General features: G+C 52.9%; 1 protein-coding gene across 9 annotated transcripts in view; it reads left to right on the top strand.

Annotated features, from left to right (window-relative positions):
• The window catches only part of DTNB (dystrobrevin beta), a 171,105-nt gene that overhangs the window by 43,943 nt on the left and 112,050 nt on the right, over nt 1-15,112 (top strand). For all 9 annotated transcript variants that reach the window (XM_082047694.1, XM_082047692.1, XM_082047691.1 and 6 more), the window contains exons 9-10: nt 1,074-1,240; nt 3,273-3,397. In XM_082047694.1, the coding sequence (XP_081903820.1) occupies nt 1,074-1,240; nt 3,273-3,397 (292 nt within the window). The remainder of the gene's footprint in view (nt 1-1,073; nt 1,241-3,272; nt 3,398-15,112) is intronic.

The following is a 15,112-nucleotide window of genomic DNA, read 5'->3' as shown; positions in this document are numbered from 1 at the left end:
GACCTTCCTCTTAACCGGAGCGAGCGCGTGGCTGCTTGTTCATGGGTGGAACAAGGAAGAAGCATTTATTTGTTGTTCTAGTCCACTTCTGGTGGCGCCTCTGCGTGTTTAATTGAATTTCCCAGTTCTCAGGATTGCGAGGGGGTTGGGGCTCAGCGGGTGATGCCGGGTGGGTGCTGGAGCTGGGCCGGTGGAGGCTCCTCGGCGAGGGGGCCGGAACAGGTGCCCCTCACCGTGCTCCGGTTTCCCTGTGCTGGGAGCGGCATGGAGCTCACACCGGGCACAGGGACCCGGGCTCACACGAACCTCTGAGCGCAGCCGCCTGCTGCCCCTGCCCACGCACACGGGTCCGCAGGGGCCTCCAGGGAACCTCCTGCGGCTGAGTGGACTGAGGAGGGAGAAACACTGGACGTGTCAGAGGGAACTGTATTGGGAATTGTATGGGAATATAGTGGGAGATTGGCGAGGAGGTTGGTTAAATGGAAATACGCTCAAGTGACTTGCAGCTGTCTGTAAAAAAGCACATACATCATGCTCATTGTTTTAGTGAGCTTGTGTGCGTGATGAGCAGAAGCTGTGTTAGATAACAGGCCTGTGCGGAGCTCCACACACCTTGGCACTCTGAGATTCCTGCTCTGCTGTGGGAAGGAGCGGGAGGCTGTGCCTGCCTGGCGCCTGGACGTGCGGGCGAGCTCGGCGGGCTCAGAGCTTCCAGCAGGGCCAGTGACCAGCGCCTGCGTCCCCGCTGGTGTCACCTGCTGGCAGCTCAGGTGCCACTTCGCAGACAGACCCCCCCGGAGAGAGGGAACTCAAGTACAACTTGCTCTTTGCAAATGCATTTGCGGCCTCTGGCTCTTCTCGTGCCGTGCCTGCGTTGGGTCACGCAATCGTCAACCTTAAACATGCGGTTAATCGTACTGAAATGGCCAGTTCTGCGCTCCAAAGCCGCGACCCGCCACAATAACAAGGTGGTTTAGTGCTGTAGAACTGGGGGGCTGGAAGCGCCGGTGAAATGTGATGGTTGAGGTTTTCCTAACGTTCACTCATTGCTTTTCTTCCTTTTCGCCCTCAAGTGTTCCACCCGGTGGAGTGTTCGTACTGCCGCTGCGAGAGCATGATGGGCTTCCGGTACCGCTGCCAGCAGTGCCACAACTACCAGCTGTGCCAGACGTGCTTCTGGCGCGGCCACGCCAGCGGCCCCCACAGCAACCAGCACCAGATGAAGGAGCACTCGTCCTGGGTGAGGCGGCGCGGCGGGTGCGCTCGAGCCGCGCGCCGGGGCCTCCGCGGGGCTCCCGTGGCGAGACCGTGACAGTGGCTGAACCGACTGGTTTTGTATGAGTGATGTTGTGAAACTGTTGATGGTTGTCATTGCGTTCAGCACACAGGGCAGCACTGTCCCGCTCAAGACTTTTAATGTGTGGCTGGTTCCCCTCTTCACATCTTTTCTTCTATTTTCCTCTCTTTTAGCTTAAGAACATGGACAGGCTGCAATCCCTTTGCTCCCCAGAAAGGAACTTGATCCCAGTGCCATCCTTAAACACAGCATTTCTTTAACAGGAAAAATGGCATGGTCGTTTTCCAGTGACTGTAAATGCACACGCTGGAAACTCCTCACTAAAAAGCCTTTCAGTAAATTATCTGAGAAACACCATTCAGTTAGGTCACTGTATGATAATCACAGTTCAAGAAATAATAGCCAATTTTACATATAAAAGCCTATTTTATGGCAAAAGATTAAGTGCAACCTTTTACTTATTCAAAGAGAAGTTCAAATGATTACTTGATTATAATTAGTAATTATCTTCACGAGGAAGAGTCATTATAGTATGACCGTTTAATTTTGAAAATTGGGGCTTAATACCATTCAGTAGTTGGAAGGCGAAGATACGAAAATTCAGTCTTAAATATTGCCCTGTTTTAAACTGTGTGGGTAATGAACTTGTGGAATGTTGAATGTGAACTGCATTAGGTTGTTATCCCCTTCGGCACGTACAAATCCAACGTGCGTTTTTGCATAGAGACGTGTCTCAGTTGTATCTCTAACTGATGGAATCTTCATCCCACCTTGTTCAGCATCAGCTGCTGCGCCGCCTGATTCTCACTGGGCCCTGTGGAGTAGGTTGGTTTAAGATGGGACGTGAGCAGGCGCTTCTCTCCGGGGGCAGACGCACGTACAGAAGCGGCACTAAATAAACACTAATGCGAAGCACAAGTTTACTGGAAACAGGGTTTTTACAGAACAAAATGAAAGAATCTGTGAAAGAACATGATGGTGTGAATAGCCGGGAGCCCGGAGGGCAGGGCAGTGGGTGCTGCGCAGAGCTGCGCAGAGGAGCTGCAGCTCTGATCCCCTCGAGAAATACAGCGATTTCTCTGGGTTTCAGTCCAGCCAGACCCGGTTCGGTCGTGGATGGTGTGTTTTCAGAGCCCTAAGGCCCAGAATAAGCATTAATAACAGGTATTGGTATCAAGTTATTTTTCCTGAAATTCTGAAGTGCCTTTGATAATTTTGTGCTACTATAAATCACATCATATAGCAAGTTAAAATATATAGAGAGGAGTATTTACATATTACTATAGTGATTATATATATTATAGAATCACAGAATCATTTTGGTTGGAAGAGATCCTCAAGATCACCGAGTCCAACCATTCCCCACCCCGGCACCCTCCGTGCTATAGATACATATATAAGTTGAGGTAGAAGTGTTTCTTTGAGCGGGGGTTTTGCTGCAGGAACACAGCCCCTTGTTGGGGTTTGTTTCGAGGGAAAACAACAACCTCACACTTTACAAATTCTTCCTGCTGGGCTATTTCAATTTTGGTTGTATTAAATAGCCTTAAACACTGATTCATTTTGCTACGTATGCGCAGCAGGACTGAAAATCAAACAGTTCCTTTTGAAAGTGTCATTAGTCATTGTTCATTCTATTCGTTTAGTTTGTGTCTATTCTGCTAAAGTCGAGCAGTCTCTGCCATGTCTGAATTCCAGGTGAACTGCTGAAACAGCCACGTTACCCGCAGGGTGTTCCCGAGGGGTGGTTGTTGATGGGTTGTCCCCAGCTGCAGGTCCCTTCCAATCCCAAGCATACTGTGATACTGTGAGGCTTGTTCACCGAGGTGGTGTCTGTGCGGGTTTCCAGGCTGGCGCACCGTGAGGGTGTTTGAGTGCTCCGGTGTGGTGCGGTGTTTCGCGCTGGCCGCCAGCGGGTCGCAGGCGCCGGAGCTGCTCCCGCCAGCCCCGCTGTGCTCACCGTTGTTCTCCGCAGAAATCCCCGGCCAAGAAGCTGAGCCAGGCCATCAGCAGGTCCCTGGGCTGCGTCCCCAGCCGCGAGCCGCCCCGGCCCCTCTTCCCCGAGCAGCCCGAGAAGCCGCTGGACCTCGCGCACATCGTGTGAGTACCTGCTCTCCTTCGCTCACTCGGGCGCTGCCTTTACATTAGTGTTATCACATTGCGATGCTATTCGTGTTGTGTTTCTCTGAAAAATGATTTGAAACATACCATTCTGTTAAGAGTGCCTTGTTCACAAGAAGGATGCAGAATGTGTTTATGTGCCACTGGCTATATATTTTACTTGGATTCAGTACCATTTCAAAGTACTACATACCCTTTGCACGTCACCATAATGGATCGGACTCTATATTCTCCTTTATTGTAGGTTAGAATTATATAAACAAGCCGATGTTAAGCAAGGGACGCGTTGACCCGCAGGTTCACGTTCCGTGCTGTGAGCAGAGCGGGTTTAGCGGGTGCTGCGGTCTGGGAGCGTTGGCTTCACGTCCTTCTCTGTCTCCGAGGTCTGTGTGTGTTTGTTGTAACCCTTTCATTCCGGCCTTAGAGTCGAACCGACGAAACGATTTTGATGAGACACCATCATACAGGTGTTGGTTGCAACAAACCTGAATGAGTCTGCTTCCCTGGTTTGCCAGCTTTCATGGCAAAAGTGAAACCTGAGACAGAAAAGCTCCCTAACAGATTTCCTTACTGTGTGTCTATAATAAACTAAGCCCCCAAGTCGATCTGGTTTAATGCCCTATGGAGTCGTGAGGAAGAGTCTCAGTCTTTCCATGTATCTGCAGTGAAGCACGTGCTGTAGAGTGAGGAGCAAAGCGAAGGGATGTAATGGATGGACAGTGAACATCTCCCGTTTGCATCAGGACCGAGTCGGTTGCTGTTGTGAGAGTAAGTGGAGCTGATGCTCCTGGGGTCACTTTTGGTGTTGTCATCGACACCGGCTGCTTCGCGAGCTGTTTTCTGTGCCAGGATTTCTGCCCGGAGCACCCGCTGCCCAGGTGCGGTTGGGTGTGGGGCCGTGCTGCCGGGTTGGCTTCGGGTCGGGGTGTCCGCGTCGGGGGCTGCTGGGCCGCAGAGAACAATCCCGAGTTCACAGTGTTATCACATCCTTAACCCCTTCACATTTGCTGGTTAGATTTTTCTGCGTGCTGCTCCCATGTTGAAATGCATGAACGTTCACCAGAGCACATCAGTAGTTTATGGTGTAATACTTCTATAAAATATAAAAGAAGATGTAAGTGTGTGAGTGCAGTACATGTAAATAATTTGGGGGTGGAATCGTGGCTGCCTGCACAGGCCGGTGCTGGAACCGGGCCCAAAACCACCAGCCAAAGCTTTACTCTGGCACAGATTGCCCGGTTTGCCCAGTTACCTCTTTCTTTTGCTGGGACTGTTTTGCTGGGTCAGACCAGGTCCAGGTGAGGAAGGGGAGGTGGAAGCGGTGGCTTTGTCCCGAGCCCGGCTTTGTCCCAAACCCGGCTTTGTCCCGAGCCCAGGGAGGCTGGGCAGGGTGGGCTGGAGGGCGCACCCTAAAAACTCAAAGTATTGGGAAATATGGCATAACACAACAAGGCCAACTGTGGGAACAGCAGATGATGGTCTGGTGTAAAAATAGCGTAGGTAGATGGTTTATATTAAACACTAAATCACATGAAAATGAAACGAACATAGGACTAAGAAAGCCATTGTTCAGCTGTGACCGTGACTTCTTGCAGTTGTTCCGTGTGGAGGAGGCGCCCGTCAGCATCTCCCCAGTGCTCTGGAGACTGGCATGGCGCTCAGATCGACTGCAGTGAGTAAATAGTGTGAACACCAAAGTATTAATAACGAGGAACGGTTTCGGAATAGTTGGCCAAACGCTCCGGGGGGCTCAAGGCTGGGGGAGCGGACCCAGCTCTGCCTCCGCGTAGAGCAGCCCGGGATCGGCGCCTGGGCTGCAACCTGCGCCTGGGCTGCAACCTGCGCCTGGGGGGCTCGCGGCGGCTTCAGGTGTCCAGGGCCCGGCCAGAAGGACGGTGGGACAACCAGCTCCTTCCCGTCCAAACCGCGTCTCAGGAGAGTTCCTGAGCCTGGAGCCTCGCTGCTGGCTGTCCGTGTGTCTGCGTGTCCGCCTGTCCCGGGAAGCGCCCAGAGCGCTGGGAGAAAATTCCGATGATCTCATTTGTTTTTTGGAGGCGAACGAAGTCAATCGGAGCGATCTCTGACAATGTTGTGTTTGCCAGCCTGACTGTGATGGATGAAAGAACCGAGCAGCAGATAAGCGGTTTTGGTGATCGTGCCAATCAAGCACTGGCTTTTGGCAATTGGGTGTGGTAAGACTCAGCTTGTACCTTTTTGTATGAGGTTAGTTTTGATTAACTAAGTGATATTGTTGGCCTAATGCATTTATTATGTGCGTTGAATAGTTTACAAAACGATCAATGCAGGCAGATAGGAAAAAAGAATTGTTTAGCTTGTGATCCTCAGTGTAACCGCAAGAAGGAGGTGGTGGAGTCGGTGCGTTTTGAGGACTGATGTGGGTATGGGAAGATGCAGAGCTGTACCTCCAAAATCACCACACATGGGGGTTGAGGAATCATCTGGTATTTCTAGAAATGAAATATAGCTCCAGGGAGCTTTCGCAGGTGGCCTTGGCAGAGGACACAGAGCAGGTGTTGAAGCCAGACAAATTCAGAATAAAAATGAGAAACGTGTTTTTAATAGTGAATGTAAAGAAATAATTGTTAGGGTAGGTTACAATTGCTGGAGCCCACAGGCTGCGAAAACTTCTGTTTTTAAGGAGTTACAGTCTTACATGATGAGAAAAAAAATATTAAGCATTAAAAATGGCTTCTTAGTTTATATTTGATAAAGGAGAGATTGCATTTGACATGGATTGTGTTTCCTGGGGGAGATAATGTAAAGTTTTTCTTCGCTGCGCTGTGATTTCAGGTTGTAACTTGACCGTTTTCCCTGGCTCTGGACCCGGCAACTGCAAAACCCTCCCAAACACTTGTTAAACTTTAACCCGAGGGGGATCGTGTTGGTGACAAAACCTGTTGTCAGAAATGACCCGTGTGAGATGAGGTGGGTTTCCCAGCCAGAACCCCCCTGCGATGCCGCCCGCGCTGGACGTGGCACGCGTGGGTGTTGCGCTGGCACGCGTGGGTGTTGCGCTGGCACGCGTGGGTGTTGCGCTGGCACGCGTGGGTGTTGCGCTGGCACGCGTGGGTGTTGCGCTGGCACGCGTGGGTGTTGCGGTGCTGCTGAGCACGGCGGTTCCTGGTGGCGTGGCCGCGGCTGCAGTGACAGATGGGCTGTGTCACCCGAGGCTGTGTCACCGTCCTCCCTGTGCCACCCCGGGGTCTGCATGGGAGAGGGGGCAGAACGTGGCGTGTGTCCCCCCTGAGCACGGGTCGCTCAGCGTGACCCGTGACCGTGGCTCCGTGCGGGTGAGCTGTGCCATGACAGCTCCAGAGGGAACGTGCGTCCCACTCTGCGGGTCACAGTGACAAGTGTGCGGAGCCACGGGGAGCTGAAGGTCGCTGGAGGATTTCAAATGCTCTTTGTGGTGTTTGGGGACTGGAGATGCTGCTTTGGGCCCTCAGCAGGGAGGCGACGGGACGAGGAGGCGTTTGCAGGGATTCACAAAGGGTTCGCACTCCTGTTGGCACGGCTGGCAGCAAATAAAGCCGGGGCCGCTGTCCCGCGTGTGTCACCGTGCTGTCCTGCGGGCAGCAGGAGCGCTGTCCTAGCGATAATAACCTGAGCTGTAGAGAAGCTGCACCCAGAAGAGAGCTGGGGTTTAGTTGGTGGCCCCAGCTCGGCCAGGGTGTCATTTGCTGTGACCTGCTGGTGTGACCACAGCTCTGCTGGTCCCTGCCGGCCCGGCTGCTTTGGCACCGTCGTCCTGGTGCTGGGGTCTGCTGGTTGGAAAAGATCTTTAAGATCATCAGCCGTTAACACTGCCAAGGCCACCACTGCCCCATGTCCTGAGAACCTCATGTCCGTCTGTCCAGCCCTCCAGGGATGGTGACTCCAGCACTGCCCTGGGCAGCCTGTTCCAATGCCCCACAGCCCTTTGGGGAAGAAATTGTTCCCCAGATCCAACCTCAACCTCCCCTGGCACAACTTGAGGCCGTTTCCTCTGCTCCTGGCGCTTGTTCCTGGGGAGCAGAGCCCGACCCCCCTGGCTCCAAGCTCCTTTCAGGCAGGTCAGAGATCAGAAGGTCTCCCCTCAGCTCCTGTTCTCCAGCTGAACCCCCCAGGTCCCTCAGCCGCTCCATCACATTGTGCTCCAGCCCCTCACCAGCTCCGGTCCCTTCTCTCCACTCGCTCCAGCACCTCAAGGCCTTTCTTGGTGTGAGGGGCCCAGAACTGCCCCAGGATTGGCGGTTTGGCCTCCCCAGGTCCCAGCACAGGGACGGTCACTGCCCTGGGCCTGCTGGCCACCCCAGTGCTGGCACCAGCCAGGATGCTGTGGCCTCTTGGCCCCTGGGCACACGCTGGCTCATGTTCAGCCGCTGTCACCAACACCCCTGGTGCCTTTTCCACCAAGTGGATTCAGACTAGAAACAAGGAAGAAATTGTTTGTGCTGAGGGTGGTGAGAGCCTGGCCCAGGTTCCCAGAGAGGTGGTGGCTGAACCATCCCTGAGACATCCCAGGCCAGGCTGGACGGGGCTCTGAGCAGCCTGAGCTGGTGCCGATGTCCCTGTCATGGCAGGGGGGAACAGACGGCCTTTAACGGTGCCTCCGACACAAACCACCACGTGGTTCCACAATTCCACGATCCCTCAGCACCAGCAGGAACGGACACTGAAAAGCATCTTAATTATCACCATTGGCGAGGTTCTTGCACGTGGTTGTGAGGTCTCGGCATCCTGTTGGCTCTATATTTTTGCGTATTATTTTGAAAATTCCTGTTTTTCCGAGATCCTCCTGAGCAGTTGGCGCGAATGTGCTTTGCTGGAATACCAGGGCTTGGCTTTGACTTTGATGCTTGTTCTGCCACCGAGGATGGCGGCTGCTGCTGCCACATTGCGGGCACATTTTACCGAAATTACATAAATATACATTTAAAAAATGTAAAGATGTTTATCAGAAAACAGATTACATCTTATTCTATAGAAGACTTCTGAAGCTAAACACGTTCGAAACACATCTTTCCCTCATTTGGTATTCTGTTAGGTTTGCATTTGAATACACCACCTGCTACATGGAACTTCCCTTCATTTCCGGAGGAGGAAGCTCGTTTCTCTGCTCTCCAGCGTCTTCTGTAGCTCCTCCAGGACTGACCTGGTGTGGGTGTCTCCGCACCGGCGGGGGGTTCGGCCGATGCCCCTGCTCGTTTGCTCCGCGCCCTCGGATTGCCGCGGGGCAGCAGGAAACCCTGCGCCTTTCACCCTTTTTGGGACGGACGGTTCCTGACGTTGGTTCGTTGGTGGTTCTGCCGTTTCCCGGCTGGAGCAGGTGTGGGGCAGCCGAGAGCCCCGGGGCCCCGCCACTTCCCGCTTGTTTGCCCGGTTCTTTCCTCATTTTGGCCACTGTTACAATGGGAGAGCTCCGAGCAGGAAGGCTTGGGTGACATACCCAGCTGAAGCCGTCCCGAGTCTCTGCGACAGGACAGAATCTTCCATCATTTTGGGTTGTTTGGGTTTGTTTCCGCCGCCAGCACGTGCGTTTTGGCTGTTCGGTACGTCTCTGGGTTCCGGGCTGGCCGAGGACATTAGGATGTCGTTAGGACATTAGGACATTAACACTGTCCACTTCGGTGGCTTTTCCTGGGTTCAGTTCTCTTCTGTTCGTGCGGCACATCAGTCTGTGATGCTCTTTTGACAGTATCAGTGAGCGGCTCTCACCCCTTCCCTGACAAGCGGATGTTATCGAGGTATGTTATGTCACCAAGCTACGGGATATTGTCAATAGTTATTTAATAATAATTTCTTGTATCTAATACTTGTATTCACAGTGTGGTTCTGGAAATCAGGCTGGTATCTGGGACAGAATATGGGGCATTAGTTATAATTCCTTTTATACTTGAAAAAGGAGCCGAGACATTTGATTAACCCTTAAGCTATTGATGCTGAAGCCAAACAATTTCAGTTAAAAATCTGCTGTTTTGATCACGATAGCAATGGAATAAAGAACCAGGGGAAGCTGTGACTATTTCTTTGGTGCCTTAGATCTGCTCTTGTTCAAATTGGGCTTTAGACAAACCTGAGTAACTTGTCTCAGTGCCGGAGGCAGTGGGTGAAATTTCATTTGTTCCTGTGTTGATTTTGATATGCTATAGGTCAGATTACGTGGTAGGATAATATCTATTTTACTAACTTATGAACCATGTATTCATTTTTATTTTGGTTCGGAAGGTGGAGGAGTTTGCATTCTAGTGTGTGTGTATTGGTCAGACCTGTGCTTATATTCTGTGTTCTTTATTTCTGTTTCGGTCTGTGCTGCTCTCCGTCCCCGTTCTGCGGCGCTTTGGTCGCAGCGGGGATTCCCTGTGCTGTGTTTGTGCTGCTCTTGAGGGATGTTGTGGTTTGAAGGGTAAGCTTTGCACTTCTGTATTCGTTCATTGAAGGGGAAGATGCAGTGAAATGTGCAGCATCATCTGTGTGTTACAAAACCTGCCGCGCGTCCGTGTGCCGTGGCTGGCAGGCACAGCCGGCCCCGTGCCTGCAAACAGATCCAAACGCCTTAGATAATAAAATATTAGCAAAAGAAGAAAGAAAAAGCATCCTCAGTCATTCTGCAGCTGGACAGCTCATCCTTGGCTGCCTCATCCGAGCAAAGAACGTTTTGCCGGATAAGATCCCTTGTGCTCAGGAGATGCTGGATCACGTGGCGGCCCCGTTTCCTTAGAGACGGCACCGGGATGCTGCGCGGGGACGCTGCGTGTCGGGACGCTGCACCTCTGGATGCTGCGTGTCGGGACGCTGCACCTCTGGATGCTGCGTGTCGGGACGCTGCACCTCTGGACGCTGCAGGTCGGGACGCTGCACCTCTGGATGCTGCGGGTCAGGATGCTGTGCAAGGATGCTGTGCCCTGGAGTACCAGCGCGGTGCCGGAGCGGGACCGGAGCGGCATTCGCCACAACCGCACAGGTTTGCTGGGTTTCCCTTCCTCGCCGGTTTTTTGCTTCAGCGTGGAAGGGTTTGCCGGTGTGCGCAGGCGGGAGCGCGTGTTCAGCAGTAACTCTCGCAGCGCTGCTCCCCTGCAACCCTGTTCCGGGCAGTGCAGGGGGGGCTGTTCCTGGCGCCTGCGAGCAGGTCACAGGGACAGCGTGGGCAGGGACACGAGGGGCGTCACAGGGACACGAGGGGCGTCACAGGGACACGAGGGGCGTCACAGGGACACGAGGGACGTCACAGGGACAGTGTGGGCAGGGACGCAAGGGATGTCACAGGGATGCAAGGGACATTGCAGGAACACAAGGGAAGTCACAGGGAGAGCATGGGATGTCACAGGGACACGAGGGGCGTCACAGGGACACGAGGGGCGTCACAGGGACACGAGGGGCGTCACAGGGACACGAGGGACGTCACAGGGAGAGCGTGGGATGTCACAGGGACACGAGGGGCGTCACAGGGACACGAGGGACGTTGCAGGGCCAGCCTGGAGCGGGACGTGCGTCAAGTTCCGCCGTCCTGTTTGTCACCGTGAACAGGGCAACAACAAAGTCACAGTGGCACGGTATCGCACTCGGTGCCTTGTTTACAAGGAGAGTTATTATTAATAGGTCGCTCATACTCATGTGGCATTTTAGTGGAAACCAGCAGAATTTGCCGTGACATTTTGTCATGATAAGTAACAGCGTATTGCAAATTACTGGAAACAAAGAGGCGCAACGAGGAGCTCCCCCATGTCGGTGTCGCCGCTCCCTGTCCGTGCGGCGCTGGAGCCGCAGCGGCTGAAGAGCGCTCGCCTGGCTCCCTTAGAGGTGTCGCACGCAAATAAATGGGCGGTTATACAAAAAGCCTGTGGAGAGTTCATTTTGGCGTTGCTCCGGAGCAACACGCTGTGCGTGTTTGCACTGTGTGGTAGAGCGCTCAGGGACTCGTTTTCCTCAGGACTCATCTTGTTGCGAAGTCTCCAACATCCAGATCTATTTTCAGGGTTGCAGTTGGTTTGTAACTTCTTAGCACGTCTCACTTGTTCCCATCATCTCAACAGCAGCACATCCCACGCTTAGTCCTGAGTCCTGAAACACTTTCGTATCCAAACATGTTTCAAATGTTGCCCTTTGGCAAATATTTAGGCTGCTATTTTTGAATTATATGTTTTTAACCTAAATAGTTGTTGTGTTATATGTTATATGTTGTTGTGTTATATGTGGAACAGCCCAGCTCCGCGTTCCGAAGGGAACCAGAGAACACATTGCTCATTCCGGGTCCACAAATAACGAACCACTCGTGAGTAGCACAGGAACTGGCCATTTTCCACTGCTTAAAATAACAAAAAGGACTAAGTACTCTGGAATCTAAACGTGCACTTTTTCTTGCAAGGTGCTGATATGACTTGCACCAGAACGGCGTGGTGAGATCCAATTCAACATCACAGTCGTTATGGTCCCTTTTCGTAGGGAAGCAGCGTTGGCTCAGCACCCCCCGGATGGCTTTGCCCTTGGTGCTCTCACAGTATCACAGTATGTTTGGGATTGGAAGGGACCTCAAAAGCTCATCCAGTGCAATCCCCCCGGAGCAGGAACACCTAGGTGAGGTCGCACAGGAACATGTCCAGGCGGGTTGGAATGTCTGCAGAGAAGGAGACTCCACAACTTCCCTGGGCAGCCTGGGCCAGCGCTCTGTCACCCTTACTGAGAAGTTTCTTCTCAAATTTAAGTGGAACCTCTTGTGTTCCAGCTTGATCCCATTACCCCTTGTCCTATCATTTTTTGCCACCGAGAAGAGCCTGGCTCCATCCTCATGGCACTCACCCTTTATATATTTATAAACATTAATAAGGTCCCCCCTTAGTCTCCTCTTCTCCAAACTAAAGAGACCCAGCTCCCTCAGCCTTTCTTCATAAGGGAGATGCTCCACCCCCTTAATCATCTTCGTTGCCCTACGCTGGACCCTCTCCAGCAGTTCCCTGTCCTTCTGGAACTGAGGGGCCCAGAACTGGACACAGTATTCCAGATGTGGTCTCACAGGGCAGAGTAGAGGGGTAGGAGAACCTCTCTCGATCTACTGACCACCCCTCTTCTAATACACCCCAGGTACCATTGGCCTTCTTGGCCCCAAGGGCACAGTGCTGGCTCATGGTCACCCTGTTGTCCACCAGGACCCCCAGGTCCCTTTCCCTTTGTCAGCTGCTATTTTTAAGCAGTTCCCAATTTGTTCTTGCACAGGCACTGTCGGAAAGCAGTGGGAGCGGGAGGAGCTGCTGCCGCTCATGTCCGTGCGGCGTCCGTGCGGCGTCCGTGCGGCGCGTCCGGGAGCCGCGGCCACACACGGCGTTTCCATTAGAACACCCTCATTCCTTGGATATATTTAAACAATCCTGTAATCCGGATTACTCAAGGAACTGGTAAAGGGCCACGAGGAGTTTTACATCTGGTTCTCTGCCATTCGGGGACAGCCACCAATGCGTCTCCATCCTCAGGTTGGTTTCAGCCACACCATTAATTGGTTTGCACGTCCCAGAAATTCAGGTCACCCGTTTGTTTGTGGTTTGGTTGGTTGGTTTGGTTTGGGTTTTTTTGTTCCCTGCTCAGAAAAGAAATGAAGTACCAGAGGTGTCTGTTCTTCGCTGGATGTGCACTTTGGCTTCCAGCTTTCTTTGTTGGTCTGACGTGAACAGATGTATTCATCTTCTCTTCTGCTTACTGCAGCAGGAGATCATTATTTATATTGGAATAATAAATAAAGGGCCTTATTTATATATAATACACTGTACAAAAGAAGCAATTTTTTCATGCCCACCCACTTAATGATAGTTTTTGAGTAATTAGAGAATAAGAGTTCATACAGCAAATACCAGTGAAAGAATCACCCTCTTGAGTGTCAGATGCGGAGGGGGGTGCTGGCTGCTGGCAGCATGCACCGCGACCCTCCAGCGTCGGAGCTGATGGGCGCGGAACCACAGAGGGGTCTGGCCCATTGAACTCCAGGGCGTTCAGGTGGTTGTTGAACTCCTCAGGTGCGTGGAGTGGAAGAGCCATGGCAATGTGTAAGAAATCCAAACCGTTTTCACCTCATCTTGTTTAAAAGGAGCTCTGTGTGCTCCTGCGGAGCTCCAGCGTCCCTGTGTGCTCGCACCAGCGCTCCTCTTCTGGTGAGATTAATGTCTGTATTGTGCCGCTAGCCCACATTATGCTCCTTGTCCTTGCCATTTGCACAGAAAGCTCTGAAATACGTATTGGTGTGTTCGCCATGTTCTCTTGCCTAGCATGGTTAAGCTTTCTCTTGTAGACATTCTTTAACCTAGAGCTGGTTTCATCGATAGCAGCCTGAAGTCAGGCCTGAAAGGCCGTTACCAAGTGAATGAACCTTCTGTGTTCGGGTCTTCCCAGCTGCTCACTCAGCACTTGCCTCCTGAGCACCTGTGGGTTGTTATCGCAGATGGTGGATGATCTCGAGTTGGAAGGGACCTGCTGGGATCCCCGAGCACCTCGGTGCAGACTGCGCTGCTCCCGCACATCATCCCAGGTCAGACTGCTCCGCACCTCGGGTGTGTGAAGGAAAGCTGCTGATTTGGGGTGTGCGAGGGGACTCGAACACGGGTTGCTCAGAGCGTGGGGGAGTCTCCGTCCCTGGGGGTCTCAGGAGCGCAGCGCGCAGGCTGCTCTGCCTCTGCTGGGCAGGGACCTGGGCTGGGTCACCTCACCAGGTGCCTTCCCAGCTCAGCAATGTCAGCTCAGGTACCCAGCTGCACGAGCCAGCTCCAGGATGCTGGGCAGGGTGCTCAAGCAGTGCCAGAACTCATGGGTTAACTCGGGATTGTCGCCACCGCTGATGCCAGGGTTTGCCGGGGCCGTTGATGCTCATCAGACCCCATCCTCTGGCAGACTTACAATTGAATGTGGTGTGGCTTTGATATCTTCCCAGGAAGAAATTGTTCCCAGATCCAACCTCAACCTCCCCTGGCGCAACTTGAGGCCGTTTCCTCTGCTCCTGGTGCTTGTTCCTGGGGAGCAGAGCCCGACCCCCCTGGCTCCAAGGTCCTCTCAGGCAGGTCAGAGATCAGAAGGTCTCCCCTCAGCTCTGTTCCCGCACGGGTGCCGGGGGCAGCGCTGGGCCTGCAGGCCCCTGGCCCAGAGCTCTGCCCGGCTCAGACCCACAGGATCGGGGCTGCTGTGAGGGGAGGAGGCTGTGACAGCAGCGGGTGATAGTCTGGGCTTAGTGAAATGTGGCCCAAGCGCTCGTTGGTGCGATGAACTGGTGCAGCGTCCTCAGCGACGTGTGTTACAGTCCCTCTGGTGGACTTGAAGCAAATCTCTTTGGATGCCGAGGTCTGGGCTGTGGTGTGTGCCACCGGGGACCTGGGACTGCGGCTGGGCACCCCGGAACACCCGCAAAACCTCCCAAAAGCTCCACCAGCGTGCCTGTGAATAACTATAGTCATAACAGTAGTAGTAGTAATAACAACAACAATCAACCACTCTCTAGTGTGGTGTGATGTAGTGTCAGTGTGATTTTTCAGTTTCATATATAATATATATTTAGTATATATATAATATATTGTTTGACTTGTGCCTCGGGCTGGTCCAGTCTTAGTTGTGATTCTTTGTAGTTCTCTTTGCACAAAAAGCACAAGCTGGACCGTCGGTGGGTTCCTGAGGAACGGCAGAACCACTCATAATACCCGGTGTAGAGTCTGAACTAGTTCAGAA

Source organism: Streptopelia decaocto (assembly GCF_964273445.1).
Source record: "Streptopelia decaocto genome assembly, chromosome: 3".
In the NCBI taxonomy this organism is placed as follows: Eukaryota; Metazoa; Chordata; class Aves; order Columbiformes; family Columbidae; genus Streptopelia; species Streptopelia decaocto.
This window is presented reverse-complemented; position numbering and strand designations above follow the sequence as displayed.